The sequence below is a fragment of the Perna viridis genome, chromosome 11 (assembly GCF_037379345.1).
Source record: "Perna viridis isolate PV_CMFRI_1.1 ecotype Kerala chromosome 11, ASM3737934v1, whole genome shotgun sequence".
NCBI classification, from domain to species: Eukaryota; Metazoa; Mollusca; class Bivalvia; order Mytilida; family Mytilidae; genus Perna; species Perna viridis.
In genome coordinates, this window is record NC_142455.1 from 10335241 (window position 1) to 10356750 (window position 21510).

The 21510-nt window shown below is 32.3% G+C and overlaps 1 protein-coding gene across 1 annotated transcript; it reads left to right on the plus strand.

The window, feature by feature from the left end:
* Positions 1-1135: 1135 nt before the first annotated feature.
* LOC148602938 (arylsulfatase B-like) lies at positions 1136-16312 on the plus strand. Its single transcript, XM_088552255.1, has 14 exons — positions 1136-1249; positions 2471-2582; positions 3411-3462; positions 4893-4996; positions 5683-5789; positions 7308-7366; positions 8481-8582; positions 9511-9574; positions 10463-10560; positions 11392-11528; positions 12822-12880; positions 14082-14208; positions 15398-15534; positions 16134-16312. The coding sequence occupies exons 1-14, from the start codon at positions 1150-1152 to the stop codon at positions 16310-16312; spliced, it is 1437 nt and encodes a 478-aa protein (XP_088408381.1). The 5' UTR covers positions 1136-1149.
* Positions 16313-21510: the final 5198 nt, after the last annotated feature.

Consider the following 21510-nt stretch of genomic DNA (forward strand, 5'->3'; position numbering starts at 1 on the left):
TCACAATAGTGGTGAGGGTATAAAATGTGCATATAGAGGAAACGCTAGAGTTATGAATAAAAGCCTAAATTATTATGAATGAAATGTAAAAATATAAGAATGAAGTAAGATGTTCTTTTATAAGAAATATCCGTATTTACAAATACATAGTCCTAGATTTTAGCATGTAGGCAACAAAAAGCGGCGATTTGTTATCTCATGAAAATGGTATTGCAAAACCATTGGTCTAAATTCGGAACGTGATTTAATTTCCATTCTATATACCTCAAAACTGGGAAATGGCAAGTTGGAACTGAAAAGTGAGAAATATTGCAGGATTTATTTCTATACCATTCCAATCTAATTTGCTTGTGCCTTCTTCGTGCATTATGATTGATTTTCACCTTTTACGACCTCAGCAATGAGTTTTTATAACAATGTAAATTTCATGTGCAAACCGTAAACAACATGGCTACCATCGTTTCGACAAAGGAGGAGTCGTTTAGAGGCTTTAAACGGTATTATCTGCTTTTTCAATTCATTTTCGACATTATATATGTATTTAAAACAACAATTTTGAAAGAATATAATTATTAGTTGCCCGTTTGTACCTAGAATATTCACACCTGACAACCATGTCACGTTGTCGATTGAATGCCGCAATTTTTAATGACAATTTCGGACGTTAATTTCACTAAGATAGAAAAAAAATATATATATTTCAGTTAGTTATTTAGAGATTTTAATTATAAAGATTTGCTACTGTCTTCCGGAATTAATGGATGCATAATATCGGACCATCCACTCACAAACCTGACATAAAAGTCCTTTGAACTTTTATTTGTTTTGTGCGTGAATTGTTCGATTTTACACATCAATAAATACTGGAAAACTAGCGTTTAATCCTATATAGTACCGGTTTTCAATTACTTGTTTCAATATCATGAATCTTTTATTATTATTATTATTATTATTATTATTATTATTATTATTATTATTATTATTATTATTATTCATACTTTCCGGAAGTAACCTTTCAATTGTTATTGTCGTTATTTAAACTTGTATTCGGAATTGTTCTGCATTTGTTCCCTTATGACATTTGTTTTATATTCTGCAATATGATCATTGATTTTTCAATCATTAACAGCTTTCAAATAAAACGCAACCATGAACAGGACCATAGGAATTATATTGCTGATAGCTTCACTGGTTATAGTATACGCCGACCAGAGACCACATATCTTGTTCATAGTAGCCGATGATTTAGGTAAGTACAGAGGAATGCAATATACATGTACTTACTAGTAATGCTGAAAAAAAAAACATATTAGCAAATATTACCAGCGCTGCTGCAAATGTTGTTGTAGGCTTACAAAACATATAACGGATGTTATTATTTTACTGAAATTTAGATTATTATGAATATCATGAAACCTTTATTGCTAGCTTGCTTCATTCCTTGTATTGCATATGGTAGAATTTCTCGGTGATGGATTTGTCTTTCTCTTTTGATGGATTTGGTTATGAGTTCTTCTTGTTTACAACTAATATTTTGATTACAATCTTCCCATCATATTTGATTTTAATGCTGCTGATAGGAGGTTACTACTTGAAATACTTCTACAGCATATCGAAATTTACAATATATAAAACTGGTATGTTTTGGTATTTAAAAGCTTAAATGTTTTAGTGAATAGGTTTCTGCTTGTCGACCCACATTCCTAAAAAGGTTATTAATCCTTCAGAGGCGAATGAGCCTAAACTTGATTTTGTACCACAACATATACTGCATATGCACATATGAAACAGTTAATGTCAAGAAAAATTAAGTTGCCCATATAGTGCGGACAAATTGAAAGAGTAATCAAGGGAACCAAGGTTATAGCGGTAATCAAAAGAATGTAATCAAGGGACAAAGACCAAACATGGAAAACAGACATACACAACAAAGAACATAAAGTAATTAAAATCATACATACAAAGTAACAAAAGTAAATGAGCAACTCGGACTCCACTAAAAACTAGGAGCATGGACCAGGTGCACCGGTAGGGTAAGCATCCTCTGCTTTTCTAGAAACACCCGCCGAGTTGCTCATAAAAAGTCTAGTCCGGGGTAGACAAACGAGTGAAAATAAAGCCAAACAATCAGTTCAAACCATTTACATGCTTTTGAAAAAGGGTCTTTGATTCGTTTGTCATTGCGATAAATGTCTCATGATTATCCGTCATGTGTGTCTCATGCACATATCATGTATGTTTACCTCTTAATCACTAAAAACAAACTTTTTGCACATGTACATGTATTCTGTATAATAAATAAGACCTGGAATTGGCAGTCATATTTTGATTTGCATATTTAGTAGTTGAGATATACATGGCATACGAATCAGTTATTTTTAAAACATTTATTTCATTGAAAAAAAATTTCGTCAATTGACATAGTTTATGTTTAGATATCTACTTGTATATTTTAAAAGCAATTTTTCAGGATGGAACGATGTCGGATTTCACAACCCAGATATAATATCTCCTAACATCGATTATCTAGCCAAGAATGGTATGATACTCAACCAGTCGTATGTCCAACCCCTCTGTACACCGTATGTATACTCATAACAGAACATGAAAGCAAAACGAATAGAATAATTTTTCAAATACATAGGCAATTTTCAACCTTTCTTGTTCTTACGCTTGTTTGTGCTCTCTTATGATAGAATTCAATTCATATTAATGTATGCAAGTTCCTTTCGTTTCATACTTTTGTTTCTATGAGTGTCCTTGTGGCATTTATAAAAATAAAATATAGAGTTGTATCTTAAATAGTTACTCCCAGTAGGAACGTTTTTACAAACTGAAAAACCTATAGTATTAGAGATGTCCTTCATTCCGTCTGCACTTTCTTCGTTCAAATCTTCAAATGGGTAACCATCTCTTATCCGTTACACATTCGACACTATTGAATGGAATTACATTCACAGAATCTTCATTATCTATTTCCATTGTGCACCATTGATTCTCTATTTTATTCCTAATCAATTTTAAGGTTTCATGTGCATGTAGTAAAAATCTCATTTATGAATATGGGGATATGAAGTACCTCATCTCTTATCCATTCTTATTTTTCCTACACCATGAAATCAAATTGGATTAAACTTAATTGGCATCTTCGTTACATTTTCCTATATCATATCTCTTATGCTATGTTTTGTTTAAAATCAATTTCGAAGTCGAAAGGTACTTGCATTAAATGGGGACGTGAGAATATAAAGTGAGCATTGCTTAATTTATTTTTCTAGTAGTTTTTTTCTAAAGATCAATTATTTTAATCAATAAAACTTACTATTCCATTTCAAGTCCTACTTTAGTTTATCTGTGGGCGTCAATGTCTGTTTTTTTATTATCACCTTTATATTTTTCTTGCTTTCTAGCTCAAGAGGTGCCTTTTTATCTGGCATTTATCCGTTCAAGTCTGGCCTGCAGGTAAATATTTATTCATGACTTAGATTATAGACACATTCAAAAAGCAAAATGAATTATTTTTTTTTATATTTATTCATAACCATATAAACAAAATATTATATTTATATTACGGATCAATTAACTTTCCTTGTTCAATGCAATTGGTGGTTATTTTTGTCGAAAAGTGCCATCGCTTTTCTCTAAACTGAATTGTGTGTGAAATCATATCCAAAAGAAAAAAAAAAACATCGTTAATCTTGATCCTTTAATATCAGTTTCCGCTATATAGATGACGTATTATCGTTAAATAATCCTTGTTTTGGGGATTTGATACATCGCATCTACCCTAAATAAGTAGAGATGAAGCATACTACAAACACTGTGATTCAGCTTCATATCTTTTCAAAACTATTGACCAAATTTACATCAAAAGTAATGATTTTTCATTCAGAATTATCATCTTTCCTTTCATATGTGGCTACATCCCTTCAGCACCTGAGTATGGAGTTTTCATATCATACGTTATGTCAGAGCTTGCCGTAACTACCCATACTTTTTGTATCGCGTTAGGCTTCTGGAAAAGGGTTATAATGCTACAATAATGAAGTTATCACGACAGAAGTTTCATGGTCGTCATTATCAACTCATGGATCGTTTCGGTGTATCTATCTGCACCATGAAAACTGATTTGTTCATCGCGTAATAGTTTTCCTTTCCTCTTTCGTCTACCCCGGGATTGGCCTTTTATGAGCAGCTCGGTGAGTGTCTCTTGAAAGGTAGAGGATGCTTACCCTTCGGAAGCATTTGGGCCATGATCCCAGATTTAGTGGAATACGAGTTGTTAATTTAACCTGTTTCTTTGTATGTATTATTCTACGTTCTTTGTTGTGTTTTTCTGTTTTCCATGTTTTGTCTTTGTCCCTAGATTAAATTCGCTAAAATTCTGGTTCCCTTAAGTACTCTTTAATTATATTCTTATTGTATCTCCTGATTCAAGTTAAATTTGCTTCGTCATCCCATTTCTTGTATAAAATAACGTGCTGCCGTCTTATTTGTCGTTAACCATTGTATCATAACAGTTTTTTTTTAATGTAACGAAGGATATATTACGACTGAAATAACATTAACAGAATTTTAAAACGCAAAGTATGTTCAGGAATTATAAATCTATCCCACGGATCAGGCATGGACAATGTACAGTAATGTATGCTAAACGAGAACAACAACGGTTTGAAAGGTTTTTATAAAATGCATTAAAGTTTAAGGGTAAAAAGTACACATTGAAGACAATTTCTGTAACAAATTGGAAGTATGTTGCCACCTCTTCATAACAAACTTCGATATTGTCATTTATTATATGGGATTCCTTTTTTTATGAGTCATTCCCCATCATTTTTGTTATTTTATTATATTTATATATTAATATTTAATAATCATTTTTTTTCTTTTAGAATGGCGTTATTGGACCTGCACATCCGTCATGTGCTCCCTTAAATCAGACCTTCCTACCTCAAAAATTGAAGGAACTTGGTTATGCAACCCATGCGATTGGAAAGTTAGTATTATAATATAGTACATACGCAGGCTATAAATAACATTTTTTAAAGATAGCTGTATATTGTTCCTTTTGAATATACCTCATTTAGTTATGTCCCATGTGGATTATGGTATGAAAAATAAGCCCACAACAACGCTAAGCCTGTCGTAAAGGTCGACAGAATGGTGCTCAAAACTCTGGCCCAGGGCTAGAGCTCTTTGCCCACAGAGTAACTGAGTTGTGATGTTTCAAGATACATTTAAATAAATTTCGTGTTTGTTTTAGTTGTATTGAATGTAATTGAGGCAAAATAGGCTACATTGAGATAAATGATGTGCCACCCGTTGCCTGGTTCTTACACAGAATGGTACAAAAAACCTCCATCTACGTAATTTCGAAACAGTTCTAAATGAACGTTTCTGACATTCTGTACCAAATCAGATGCGCAAGTTCTAATTTGATTTTTCAGGTGTATCTTTGTTTTTGCAAGTCCATTAACTAATTAATATTCCCCTTTCCAGTATAAGATTATATGTTCGGTATGTTTATTATCACCTTTACTTAATTTGCATTTGACGAGGGTCCAGCTTATCAAAAATACTAGTTAGTCTTGTCATATACTTCGAAAACTAAATTTGATTTAAACACTTTTTCCTCACTAACACATATCACAGCCTTTGGCAATTGAACTTTCTTTTTTCAAGATGGCATCTTGGCATGTGTAATTGGAACTGTACTCCAACTTACAGAGGATTTGATACATTCTATGGATTTTATAACGGTAAAGAAGACTACTATAATTACTCGATAGGTGAGTAAACCTTTTTAAGACTGGAATGTATATTTATTTTTATGAATGTTATCGGTATGAATATCTACTGAAGGGGAAGAGCCGATAGATTTGAATACAAATAACTATATGTTTTTTGTTTTTTGTTTTTTGTTTTTGTTTTCGTTTTTTGTTTTGGTTTTGTTGTTTATACGTTTTACCGACTTATGTGATATTTATATAAATGGTACCCGATGTATTCAGAAACCACATGATGCCAGTGTTTTTGGATCATAGATAACCTAAGGAATTCGACTACCTAGTAGAACAGAAATCTAAACCCTAAAAGCCGACGTTCAACATGATTAATGCTTAGTATTTCACACGGTATTTAAAACCTTTATCACACTTTGGTAAAACTTATCGGCGTTTGATTCAAGCTTTGTGATTTTCTAGCTTTGTGTATTTAGTTTATATACCTTATTTATTGTTTGATTTATTCATGTATTTCTTTTTTTATATGATATTCACTATCTTCATAGTTTGTTGTAATGCCTCCAAATCGAAAATTGAAGAAAATGATACGATTGGCATTTTTTAAAAAAATTTACCAGACGTAGATATCTTATGGCAATTGATAACATTTAGCTCGAACTTAAACTGTTCTTTTTTATATAAAAATTGAATAAACGACAATTTGTTCAAGCAACTATATGCTCGTTTCCTTTAAGCAATACTTTAAGAACAGGATTATATATATATTGGTGTGTGTGTGTGTGTGTGTGTTTATTTTTATCTAAAGCTTTATTTAAAGAGTTTGTTTTGTGAAATTTGTGAAACAAAGAAGTTATGGAAAAAAAATTCTTTTCATGAGCAAATCGGCGGGTGTTTCTAGAAAAGCAGGGGACGCTTACCTTACCGACGCACCTGTTCAAAGCTCCAGTTTGTTAGTGGAGTCCGAGTTACTCATCTACTTCTGTTACTTTGTATGTATTATTTTGGTTGTTTCATGTTCTTTATTGTGTAATATAATAGAAAACTATTAGTTATCTCCTAATAACAAAGGGATTGGAATAAATGATTATACATATCATTGTATAACACCATTATTCCAAAAATAAAAATGTGTAGACTTTTTTGAAGTATCACATATTACATAATCTGCAAAATTAACAAATATCAAAAAAAGCTAGTGAAAGACGTTGTCTTTGCATGATTTTGTTTGAAATAAAGAGAGAAAGCAAGCTCTTGTTAATCGTGTTAACAAACATTGAAGCATTTTAAGCAGATACTGTTCAACCAGTTGATTTTGATTTCATCTTATATATGATAGAATGTAACTCCCTCATTAGTCAAAAAGATGTAACTGCTCCTAATCCTTTTAAAGACTTTTTAACCTAAAATTGATGTTCTGTTTTTGAGTTTTATATTATCATTATCGTTATTTATATTTTCGTCTATATATTTATATATATATATATAAATATATATATATATATATATATATATATATATATATATATATATATATATATATATATATATATATATTATTGTTAGCTAATGGCTACGACTTCCGACATAACACGAAACCAATCAGACCAAATGGATATTCAACGGTAGGTGTCGCTTGTAGGCATAATTATATATTTCTAAAACGCCATCTGTCATTGATTAGCCATTAATTCAAGTGTGTGAACTTTATTAGCTTGTGTTTGATTTCTTTACAGGGTCGCACTTCTGAAACTTACAAATATGTATTTCTTTCCTTTGAGTATTTACTTTTTGTTCACAGGCAAATTATTATTTGTAGTCGCAGTGAATCGATATTAAATGAATCTTAGGTAATTTGGTAAAAACAATTCAGACATTGCCAACGTTGGGTATATTATGGTGTAGAGAAACCCATCGAACAAATAGTACGGTATAAATATGTTATATTTTACCTTACGATAGTCTTTTGTAAAATCATATCTGTATATTTCAGAAATAAATACATTAATCACCCAAATTAATGAAAATAACTCTTACAAAGTTCCAACTCCTTGTACAATATTTTAAATTTTTATTCCAAATGTGCAACAATCAAAAAATTACATTGCCTAGTGATGTGGTCTGTGACTATTTCTGTATCAGAAAATGATTGATTGCTTTTTAACTCCCAAGCAGCAAGATTTCAGTTATACCCGGGCGATAAACTTTAAATATATGATAAAATGAACATGGAATGAACATAAAAATGACAGACAAGTGGAATTGGACACAAAGATAATAGGGTCGAAGACCTTTGGTTGCCGCTGGAAATTGGGAAAAGTGGGTATGGTTGATCAATTTAGGCTCATGTAGCGACGCGGAGGCTCCTTCGCCTGCCGAATACCACGTCATAGTTCTCAAATTTTAGAGGAACCTTTTTCCCGACACCGTGCACCATTTTTCTATGCGCTCAAGATTTCTGTATTACATGTATGGCCAGGGGTAACCCATTCCACAACCTTGGGCACATAACACAGTAGCTCTATGGGCAGAGGGCCTTAGCCCCAACCAGGATTCTGAGCGCTATTAAATCGCCCTTTACGACGAGCTTAGCGCTGCTGCATGCTTATTCTTTTGACACCAGGACCTTCTCGGTGCTTGAAAGAGAAATACATTTTTTTTAATTTTTGACATGCATGAATGATTTTCTGTCTGATTTTTATAAAGACAGCTACCTAATTATGTGTTCATTGTTTTTAGTTTGTATACGCTCGACATGCAGATCAGATTTTATCCAGTCATGACAAAAATAAACCGATGTTTCTGTATCTTTCGTTCCAGTCTGTCCACCAACCGATCCAGGTATTGTTACAACCCAATCTGAATCTAGGAAAGTTTTTCTTATATCATATCATTTATCTGTCTATTAATTTTATTGTCCCCCGTATAGTATAGGCCATATTGCAAATACTTTGTCCGTCCGTCCGGCATTTCTGTAACAGATTTTTTGCCTTCTGTTGGGGAGTATGCATAGATATTTGGTAAATTACTTTTGCTCTTGTACCGTCCGATCATTTGCCAGGTTTGTCACTTATCTATTTCCTGTTTAACTTATTTTTGAACAAATTTAATTGGATTTTGTGAGTAAGAAAATGTAGTCAGACTATGTCAGGTTTCGTTATTTATTGTATTTAAGTTTCGAAAGTTTTTTCAGGCAAGAAATATTGAACTTTCTGGGAAATGTGGATATATCGGTGGTCATTAGATTCTGAATCTAACTTAAATCTCAGCTGTGCTGGTTAATATGGTTTAGTTCATGAAACAAATATTTGTCAGTTTTATATTATGTAGTTTTCTCTACAATAATATACAATTCATAAATCAGAACGTGTAAGGCATTCATTATATTACCAAAAATATAAATAAAGCCAACTCTGAATTGGATTCAAAAATATTTGAATAAGAAATGGAAAACTTCAATAAGACGATAAAAACATACGTCAACTATAGGATACTGTTATATCGCTTCAAGTAGCAAGCTGAAACTTCGTTAGTTTGCAGAATTATTGAAGTTATAAAATTACATAAATATGTATTTTTCGGGCGTTTCATTTCATTTATAGATTTGATATTTCGATGCAACACCAAGTTGATATTCACTAAACAAACGATATGATTTCAACTAGATTTTTCCCAATTGTATAAAGGTTCCCTTTCTACTCCTTGACAACTTGTATGTTAGGAAATTGATTGTATAACTTCCAGGAATCAATCTTATTTTATGTCATAGGTTCCAAAACATTATGAGGACATGTATAAGAATATAAACAACACAGGTAGAAGACAGTATTCTGGTAAGATTATTTTAGTTCATCTATTTTGTTTACGTTACAAATTTTATCGAATGTCTAAATGTAATATCAGTAGGTCTGTATATTTCCTTTTTTTAATCGACAAATGGAAGATAATTTTAATATTAAAATTGATACATGATAGTAGGTTTATTGATATTTTTATGGTTACCATATACCCCTGTCTTGTCCCTGTTCCGTGTATATAAAACAGACAAAGTGTAATCCAATTGATTGAACATGTCTCGGGTATTATCAGGCGATAATAATACGGATCTTAGTTTGTCAATGTTTCGAAGAGGACCACATACGAAAAAGAATTCGTTTTGAATTTGTTTGTTAAAGCACTATGGAGTACAAAATTGTCGTATCTTTTTAACTTTCCCATTTTCTGTGGTAATCTACAATTTTACTTGTTTTTGTCTCATGTCCATTGTTTTCAATGTATTTATCTGACATTTTTCATCCAAGCGATTTGCTGTCTCTTTGACATATTCACAATATCCATTCACGTTATATTTTGCAAATATATACTGCAAATGAATATTTTTCGCTAATCGTCAAACAAGCAAGAAGCAATCAAACTGTTGGTACCTATCTAACTTACATATTTAGCGGACGCAATTCAAACGAGTTGTCATGGCTTTACCGATTGACGTTATTGTTTCCCGTATTTAGATTTGATCGACTAATTCATTAATGGCAATTCACTTAACAATTTTTATATTTAACTTGTAGTGTTTTATTCGAACATAAATCTGTGCTAGTTACTGTATACGTATAAAATGTCTAGGATCCCTTTCTGCGCTAGTTTTACTACATTGTAAGTGAGCTCATTTTCTGATTTCAAATTCGGTCCTTTCAAATTTTAAAAAAATACTTTTACAATAGGTATGGTCACCGCAATGGATGATGCCATCGGTAACGTGACAGAATCATTAAAGCGGAACGGAATGTTTAATAACACGCTAATTATATTTATATCTGACGTAAGTACTTACCTACCTTAACGGGGTATAAATCAAACAAAACAGTTGTCCTTTTGTGTAAACCATTTACAAAATTATCAAGTAAACATCTTCTTAACTTTGATTGATTTCGCTCTGTTTCAAATAGATGCTTGACGGGCTTTATTGAAATTAAACTTAATACACACATGCCACTGATTGTTAATTTGAGCCTTTTATCTTATATGTATTTCTTTAAACATAATAAAAATTTATGAACTTGTGTATATCGCATCATTTTCAAAGAATAACTTGCACAAAACATTTGTTTGTTCACTATAGATGATCAACATATTGGTTTTATGTTTATATATATCTTAGTATTTTAAAATGACTGGCAAAGTTGTTTGAATACGGCCTTTTTCGTATACGTAACATTTAATCGAGACAATTGCAGTAGATAATCACAAATACTGCATAGAACAGGAAGTAGAAAATACAAAATTCATATCTCAATCTATTATCTTTATATCATATTTACTTATCATCCCATTTCTCATTGTAAATTTTGTGTATAATACAGTATAGAACAATTAACACTTAGGTTCTATCATAACACTTTTAATTGACTGACAAATTCATTTTGATACGGCCTTATTCCAGAACGTAACATCAAAATATTGCAACTGCAGTAGATAAGCACAAACAGGGAAGGAACAAACAAAGAAATCCAAACTACAAAATTAATTTCTTCACCATTCTGATACTAGTTGTGGTAAATTGTAACGCTTAATAAAAGAAACAGTAAACAGTTCAAACGACTGCATTTTTAGTTTTGAAAGACCTATTTGCAGTTTTCATACCGTATTTTAGAATGGTGGATGGCCACAGTTTTATGGCAACAATTACCCTTTAAGAGGATCTAAAGTTACGGTTTATGAAGGAGGAACTCGTGCCGCAGCATTTGTTTTTGGTGCTGGCTTGAAGAATCCTAATACTGTGTTTGATGGGTAAGATTTCTCTATAACTCTTCGAATAAAGCAAAATATAAATGTGAAATTGCTTTTTACTAAAAAAAAACAATATCATATTTATATTACCTAATTAGGAGTCCATTGAAGACTGCAAGAGTAATCAAGGGAACCAAGGTTATAGCGGTAATCAACAAAATGTAGACGAAAGAGGAAAACTATGACACGTTGAACAAATCAGTTTTCACGGCGCACATGGATAAACTGTAACGATCCACGAGTTCATGATGACGGCCATAAAACTTTTGTAGTGATGACTTCAATCTTGTAGCAACATAAGCCTGCTCCAGAAGCCTATTTGTTAGAATTTTAGCGCGATACAAAAAGTCTGCGTAGTTTCGGCAAGCTCTGGCATAACGTATGAGTTGGGAAATGAACACTCCATACGCAGGTGCTGAAGGGGTGTTGCCACAGATGAAAGGAAAATTGTCAATTCTGAATGAAAAGTCATCACTTTTTTCGTAAAGTTTGGTCAATAGTTTTCCTTTACCATCGATTTCTAAGTATAGGTAAAGATATGAGGCTGACTTCACAGTGTCTGTAGTATTCTTTATCTAATGTTCTTTGGGGGTAGATGCGATGTTTAAGAATGCAATCAACACAAGGATAAACGAGGAAAATTGTTTGCAAATCTTTAAGTAAATTTCAATAAAACAATAAGCCACGTATCTATTTACAAATCTCTATTTCCCACGCCAAATTTAACATTTACTAATCTTCAAACATCACGCCCAATTCTCAATTGACATTTATCTATCTTGATATCCCATTAAATCATTCAATTGTCCATGTTCAATTTCCAATGCTTTCTTTTCCACTTCCTATTTCAATATCCCATTCTGTATGACATTTTCCATGCCTCATTCTTTGTTTCCCATTCATCTTGTCCCATTCTCCATGTATCACTGTCTAGAACGTAAAACACGGATTATTCATGTTACGGAAATTGTAAGTAATTATTGCTTATTCAATACAACTCATTTACGAGTATAAATGAGATTACAGATTATTTATAATAAACGTTGTGTCTATGACTTTCGACCCCCAGTACATATTGCCCAATTTCTCACTGAAGAGAAATTTAACTTCATTTAGAGGCTGTTAAGGCAACAGAAACGCCCTCTGAGGTGCGTGACGTCCATTTAAATTGGTTTAAACCATATTTCATAAACAAAGAAAGTCATTTAATTTTAGAAAGGTAATATACATGAAAGCCAAATTAATTCTTGATTCTCTACTTTCTTGACATTGAATTTGTTTTAAATGTTTTAGGATGATGCACGCAATTGATTGGATGCCAACTGTAATTGCTGCCGCTGGTGGTGGAGAAGGTACAATTATGAAAATATAATTATAGAGTTTTCCAAATTTTTAATAAAGCTAAAACACAATTTGAGCGGCTAATGCTTCATTTTCGTGCGGTTTTATCTACCGCACCGAAACCAACATCTTTGAATATGCTACTTATCTTTGTATTTACCTCTCTTACTTTTCTGTTATTTATACTTCAAACTTTTTGCTCATTGTACTTATCTTTGTTTCTTTGGGTAGAGAGGAGTTTATAGCTCGGTGAGGTCTGTTCGTTCCGAGACCGAGGGTTTAGCCGCGTCCTATCGCACCTGGCTCTTTGCCTGCGTTCGACTGGGGAAGCACTGCTTGCAGTTCTCTCCGACTTTGTGTGCGATTTATTCTTCAATGTTCCTCAACAACTACATTAATATTGTAAAATATTCATGTATATCTGTACATCAATGTTTCTATATAGGTTTCGCAGAATGAAGTATATATATATATAAATATAAATATAAATATAAATGAAGATGCTCACGAACAAACGTGAATTGTCTTAAAGTTGGTTAATTCCAGTATGTAACTTACGAAAATTAAAATAATTGTTATTTTCCAAGCATTTTGGTCTAAACTAGGAAATAATCCTAAAAAAATTACGGTTAATTTTACCAATGGCCATGGCCAGCATTTTATTATTTGTTAATTGAAATTACATACATTGAGCTGCAATAAATGTATGTGAATATCACAAATGGTTTGCGGGACATTATTTGACTGTTTTTTTTTCCTGACATTTTATGTGAATAACAAATTGTATCAAGATATACCGTTGTATTTTCACGTGAAATGCATATTAATCGATCTTCACATGAAATTTATGTGAAATTCACATGAAATTTACATAATGTTCTTGTGAAATTCACTAACACGAATTTCATGTGAACATTTCGTGTGAATTTCACGTGAAGGCTCCATTCACCCCAATTTCACGTGAACTCTGTCACTTAGTTTATCTGATCAATTCAGGTGAAAATCATGTGAAATTCGTGTGAAAATCATGTGAAATAATTTGCCTGTATTACAGAAGCTTTACTCTTCTGCAGAAATCAATTTAATTATACAAATAGAAATTTGAATTAAATTTAATAAACACTGCCAATATGCTCGACCATTAAGGCAAATATTCTTACTCAGATCAAATCAAACAGGTTATCATATGCATGTCAAAATATTATATTTTAGTTGCTGGCATCGATGGAATAAACCTTTGGGATAGCTTACGTAACGGTACAAACACAACAGAAAGGAAAGAATTTATTTACAATCTAGATACCTCACCAAGTCCTATAAATGGTCATGCCGCTATCAGGTAAAGAACGAATGACATTTTACTTAATTATTCCTATTAAGGATAAAAATCTTTAGTTAAGCATTCAGTTTGATGTTACATCGACATGTAAAAGCGTTGACCATAGCACATTTTCAATAAAGCGCGCTTTTACATGTACACACTAATGAAACATAACAAATGAAACATGCGTTCATACAATACCATTTCATGTGTCTCACGTATTGTATTTATATTTTATTTAGCTATACATTGAAAATAGGCAATACCCAGTGACATATATAATAATTAACTCAATTATGGGCGTGGCCTATATAAATAACTCGAACATCGCCTTGTGATATATTGAACATTTTTTTCGTTTAAATGATATGTCACCTAATCGTTGCGGTCCTTTATATTCTTTTCTTTACTTGTGTATACTTGTTGAAGTATTGTTTTGTATCGTCTTTGTATTGTTTTCTCATCATATACCAAATGTACACTACCGTAGAATATTTCATGTTAACTGCAGGGTAGTCGATGAGCATTCTTGATAAACACATCCGCAAAGAAATTCTAATGTTTGATCCAACTTCATATCTTGCGCAAATATAAACCACGCATGTTCATTGGCAACAAAGCCGTAAACATAACAGAATATACTATTTGCTTGATAATATATTTGATTTGAACTTTAATTTGATGTTAACATGAATAAGGTCGACATAGCATTTCATTTTTGGCAAATACTTTACGCCGAAACACCACTTGTTACAAATCATCCTTCATCTTACCGTGTATTTCACAAAGCTTTGCTATTCAATAATGTGGATAAGCTCAGATGCTCCGAAGGAGTAAAAACTCACTCCTTCCGCAATGCCACATGTCGTGCTGCTCATTAAAACTGAGTCAAAGGAAATGATAAAGGAGGAAATCATTTTTCAGATCGTGGAATTTCCAAGTCGACCAGTCAGATATGCGATCATTTTTTCCCCATTTGTTTGTAGTGACAACACTGAACCAGTTCATAAAAAAAACTTTCTTTGCAATTGTATCAGTTGTTTCCTGAAAGAACTGAAGTTATAATGTCGTTGTTTCATTCCGTATAGATTACTTTTATGAAGACGTCGCCTTTAATTATACTTTATTTGAAGAAAATTACCGAAACCAGTATTTTTTTCAATATTGAAGATATCTTGAATTATCCAAAAGCACTTGTGTTTTGTAGAGTTGGAAACTACAAGTTGATAGAGGGATTTGCAGGTCTATATAATGGCTGGTACCCTGTACCTACTTCCGAGAATGATGCAACTGTCGAAGGTGATGCAGAAGGACCAGACTATTATCAACTATATGACGTCATAAGTAAGTCGCTCTATTGTTCTGTGTAGGTAATATTTCATTTGATACGACATAATACGGCATCATAATATATGTTATTATGTTATGCTTGCATTTATATTTTCTATAAAACGAATGTTACGTAGAGCGAAAGTCAAAAGTAAATATTGATCTTACATGTAAAACGTGGACATTCTCGACTGCATCCCGAATTATAACGAAAACAACAACTATTTTTTGTAAACAAAATGATCGTACGATGCCATTTATATTATCCTTGCCAAACAGTCTTTTCACATCTTCGCATCGTCTACACAACGTCAATGTCTATTATGCGAAAGACTTAAAGATGAGGAGATTTCGGTTACATTTAGTAAATTTCAAACATATGTTTAAAAAAAAATCAACTATATTCATTTTGCTTTTGTTGTCGTTACGATTAATAACAAATGTTTCACTGTCTGTGTATTTAAGGAAATTGATCAAACAAGCTATGATAAAAAGCAACGACTTCATTTTGGTATTTTTTTTTCGAATTTCCAATATTTACCAATCACTCACAGACTAGCACTTAGGGTTTCGTAAACGTGCAAAATAAACTTTCTTGTATGTTTATATTTTAGATGATCCGAATGAGAGAAATAACTTGTACATGCAATTGCAAAATAGTGTAATATTTACGCATTTAAAGGATAGACTTGATAGTTATAAAAAAGACATTGTTCCACGCGTATCAAATACAAATGATCCCGCTTCATTCCCTTCTAACTTCGGTGGATTTTGGACGCCAGGCTGGTGTTAACGTAAATAAAGAGATCTGATGTCTAGTTTTGATTTTTATTATATTGTTTTATCCTAGCTAGTCATGATTTATTTATTTCAATAAATCTACTTTTAATTTTTTATCAGTGGTGCATGTAGCTCGCCTATGAACTTTCCATATCTCACCTCTAGTCAAAATATTACTCTAGTTGCACAAAACAGTCGTGCATTTCTTTACTATTCCAAAATAATAAATAAATCAATTTCAAAATAAAAGTTGTCGCGTAATGTTCACGTCAGTAATTTTAACCATGTTTATCTGCACAACCATGATTATTATATCCGAATATTGGTTAGAATTAAGAGTCCGTTTACTTTTTTATTTTTTTCATTTGACCATTTCATTAGAATTATTGTTGATGTGATGAGAATACTTAAAATGCCTATAGCAAGACAGGACCATGGCGATGGTTTCCAACGCTGATACTGTCATTTGTTATACGGGCGTTCCTTTTAGACCTTTTTACCTACATAGTTAAAGCTCAGCAAATAACTGCTTTATTGGGTAGTATTATACACCGAATTCCTGCAGTTGACGGTGTTATACTAGATTGCCAGGCTTTTGGACCAAGGTTATTATAAAAAATAAAAAAAAGTTTATTTTCAATATTCAGATGTTACATGTATTAGACAGCCTTGGTGGTCTCATGGTAGCGTTCTAGTCTCGATTGTGGAATGTCGTGGGTTCAAAACAAAGACTTTAAGATTGATCGTCATTGCTTCTTCGACAATTATGCGGCATTTAAGAGGTGATATTGACGACTAGTTGGCTCGAAGTCCAAATAATGTGTACAAGAGTGCTGGCATGTCTACCTTCGGGCGGGTCTATGAGCTAGCACAATAAAAATCCGGCTTAGCGCACCCAGCTAGTACTGCATGGGGTCTGTTTAATTAATCAATCAATTTGTCATTGGGACGTTAAACAATATTATTTCAGTCAACCATTGAGACACATTCTATTTTTATTTGGATAAACAGATTATATGTGATAGATTTTTCGTAGCGTCAACAAATGCCTTTACTCATATCTTATCATTTTTATCATGACGTTATTCAACACAAAGTTCAAGACAGATATTGAAGTTTGTGTCTCTTTTGTGAACATTGTATTTAACAATCGATGCCACTTGATACGATATTAGTGCAATACAGTCTAAATAAATGTATCAATGAGACCAAAATCTACATGTGCCCTTTCTTTCTTATATTTCTTTCTTTTACCACGCTCCATCGTACAAAGTCGTGTTAAACGGTGGTGTGCCTTCGTAAATACAAAAGTATCCGTCATATAAACATTGAAAAAATTAGGTATGCTGTACACGCGTTGTAAAAATTGACCTCTCATCAACATCAATGTTGTTGATGAGAGGTCAATTTTTACACGCGTGTACAGCATACCCTCGAGATTCTATTGTCCACTAGAAGTTGAAGCGTGCCGGTATCCTAAATAAAAAAATGACAATTGACTGTGCTATAAAAAGGCATCTACATAAAACTATATAAAAAGCAGACAACAATTGCTTTCTAATGGAAGGTCCATCGATGAATTTAAATAAAGCACAATACTTTACCATGATATTCCTCTGAAGAAAACAAAAATAGCATTGTTTTACACAAACCTTTTTTACTTTTTATTTTAACATTTGCATAATTACTTTTAATCAAATGGCATTCATCACGTTAAAGGCGATATCCAATCTGGCACCTTCAAGTTCAAAATATTTTTTGCTCTCGAATTGTCATCTGTAGATTGTTATATCTCTTTGAGTGATTGCAAAAACGGTCCAAGAATGGAACATACACATTAGGTGGTATATTTTTAATGATATTCGTTACTTTGGCAAAACATAAGCTGATTCAATTTGACCTACATGATGGCAAAATCGTTAAATAAACCTTAAAAAGAATCTCTCATTGCTGAAAATTATCTTTGACAATTCCAACTATTTCGTATCTGATGTACTTCGACGTAAACATTCATTAACAATGAGTTGTATTTTGAATTTTCAGTTTATGTAATTGAACAATGATGCTACACTGTCACATACAACGACCATGAACACGGTCAATTTTTGTACTTTTCAATTAATCGGATAACATTGATTTATATTGGTACTATTGGTTAGGAAAAATGAATTAAATGATTTATATTCTGCAATACAGGCCAAAACTGTAGCTATTATCCCTGAGTTTACTTTGAAAAAAGAAAAAAAATCACAAACTGAAAATAAGTAAAAAAAAGATTGATTTACTGCCCATTATGATAATGATGCTTGCACCAAAGGCTTGTTTTGCATGAGCAGTGTTATCGTCGACGACGTTATAAATAAATACTTAATTAGGATGATGGTTATTTCGAAAAACGTGTAAGTATGTATATTGCTAACCAGCCTTCATCATAAACATTTTGGAATGTACCTAGCACCAATTGTTGCTCCCTGTCATGTAACAACATTTAAAAATCAATTACCCCGGTAATAAAGTAATGGAAACATATCAGTTAGGATATGGGAACAGTTAGTGCACATTCAATTGCCGATATTTTTTTAGAAAGATGTCCTTCGAAAAGTTACAAATATGTTGTCAAGAAGATACTCTAGCATACTGTTTATCTCTTTGTTCCGTAGTGGTAAAATATATAGACTCGTAGCAGAGGACGCTTCCCCTACCGGTGCATCTGGTCCGTGCTCCCAGTTTTTAGTGGAGTCCGGGTTGCTCATTTGCATTTGTTAGTTTGTATGTATGATTTTGGTTACTTCATGTTCTTTGTTGTGTATGTCTGTGTTTCATGTCTGGTCTTTGTTCCTGGATAACATTCTTTTGATTACCACTATAACCTTGGTTCCCTTGTTTATTCTAAAACAACGAGTTTGTGCGAATCACCATTCTTGTAGTTAATTTGTGTGTGAATGATTTCTTTTAGACAGGTTTTCAATTTATCGTTCGGTAAGGAATTATAAAAAACATAAGTCACAATAATACAATATATTAGTATTTATTTTCTGCGATATGACATTAATTAACTTTCGTATTGTATATTAAAAACATACCAATTATTTATATTGCAATTTTGTATATGCTCTTTACATCTTATTATTATTATTATTATTATTATTATTATTATTATTATTATTTTGTCCAAAAGTTGGATTCTTTTTCCTCCGAAACCCAGAAAATAATGGAATTGACAAAATACAAGCATAACAATTCATCATGTAATATCTTTATAACATCTGCTAATATAGTCTTCAACGTGGCATAGTATAAGAACTGTACACGAGTAAAGAAATGTATCAATTGTTTCTCTGCTATTGAGAATTATATAAACTCCTAAATGGTTTCGTTGAGCGACGTTTTACACTGAACAGCAACGAAAGACGCACCAAATTTAGCTATTTCATATAAAGGTTCGATATCTGGCCATGCATTTCGTAGTCTACAGGCCAATGGTCAAGCTAATGAGATTCATTCTTTACAGTGAACACGAAGTAAGTATTCGTTCTCCGGTATCTCACTTTTCATCATCTGGCTGGCCAGATAAATTAGATAAATTGATGATGTAGTGTCCATCAAAAACCTTTCTTTTTGTAAATGGTTAGCGTCAATTTATCCATAAGAGCTCAAGATTAAGGAGACTACAGAAATAGTTTGTTCTACATTTTTGTGTACCTACATCTCGAATTTGACAACAGTGGTCATCTCAGCACTTCGATTTATGATAAAATATACGACCTTAATTTTAATATCATAAATATTCCTAACCTGTGCAGTTATATACCTTTATCTCCTGCATACGATTTTTATATTTCACATTTGATTCGCTACTCTAGAGCAAGTACTAACTACTCTGCTTTCAATAAATATCTGCGTAACGGACTCCTGAATCAGAGGTTAGAGGAAATAATTGTTTTAATAATATTAGTTCTCATGTGAAAAATATTCAGTTTCTTCTTAAATGATAATTAATAATTGTATTATTTTTGTTAATAATTCTTTATGTAGATGTGACCGCTGATTTACTGATTATGACGAAATAGTATGCAAATGATATTTTATAACCACTGGTATAGTGACGCCGCAATGCAAGAGGGAGGTTAAGCGCGCTGTAAAACCTAGATGTAACCCACGATTTTGTATGAAATGCATGTACCAAGTCAAGACCATTACAGTACCAGTGGTGTAATATCTATTTTGCCAGATCTTTTCTGGGCTTGACTTAATTATCTACCCCTCTTTCATTTATGAACCACATTAATAATTTAATGTCTTGCATAACCTAACGCTGTATTGTCTGTGTTCATCAAAACAAATGTTTTGTGGCTGAACTGATGTTTTTTTGTAGACTGATACATAAATAATGACACTTTTATCAAGAAACTGAACAACCTCTTTTGGACCAGATACATTTTATTATCCCAGGGCTATTGATCCTTTTGAAATTGAAATTTTTATGGCATTACGTAATTTAAGTAAAAAAGACACAAGTAAAAAAAAAACACAGAAAGTTTACGTATTATTTTTATTTTTAATTTTTGGATAAAAGCCAAAATCATTTCTTCATATATTTTGTTATCTATGATACCCACATAGTTATGTATTATCATACCTATGTTCAAAATAAAACAAAATGGTGGAAGCAAAAACGAAATATAACATATAAAAGAATTTGACAGATCACAAACTAGGACTAATTCAGTGAATGCAGTTTTTTTTTAAACCACCAAACACTTCAAACAAATGTCATATTTGTTTCGACTAGACGAGCTTTAACTGTTATTATTATTACAAGTGTTGTAATCACAATAGTGGCGGTTCACTGGTTATGTTATAGTGGTTTGACCTCATCAAAAATATTAGTTGACTCAAATGGACAATTGGTTACTTAATAACTGATCACCACAGGATAGATTTCATTATTGGCATGACGTCACACCATATGTTTTCAAAGTGGCAGCCATATTGCCAAGGTGACGTTTCTCGCTGCTATTACATACACAACGCCAATTATCCATTAAGAAACCAAAGACTACTCAGATTCGGTGTTTAAATAAGACAATGAGTATTTCACGAGTATTATCTTACTTCGGTTCTTATTTATAACCACAGTGCAGGTCAAGCGTTATAAAATGCATACATTCTATATAAAATGACGAAAAGGATACAAATTCTAAGCGACTA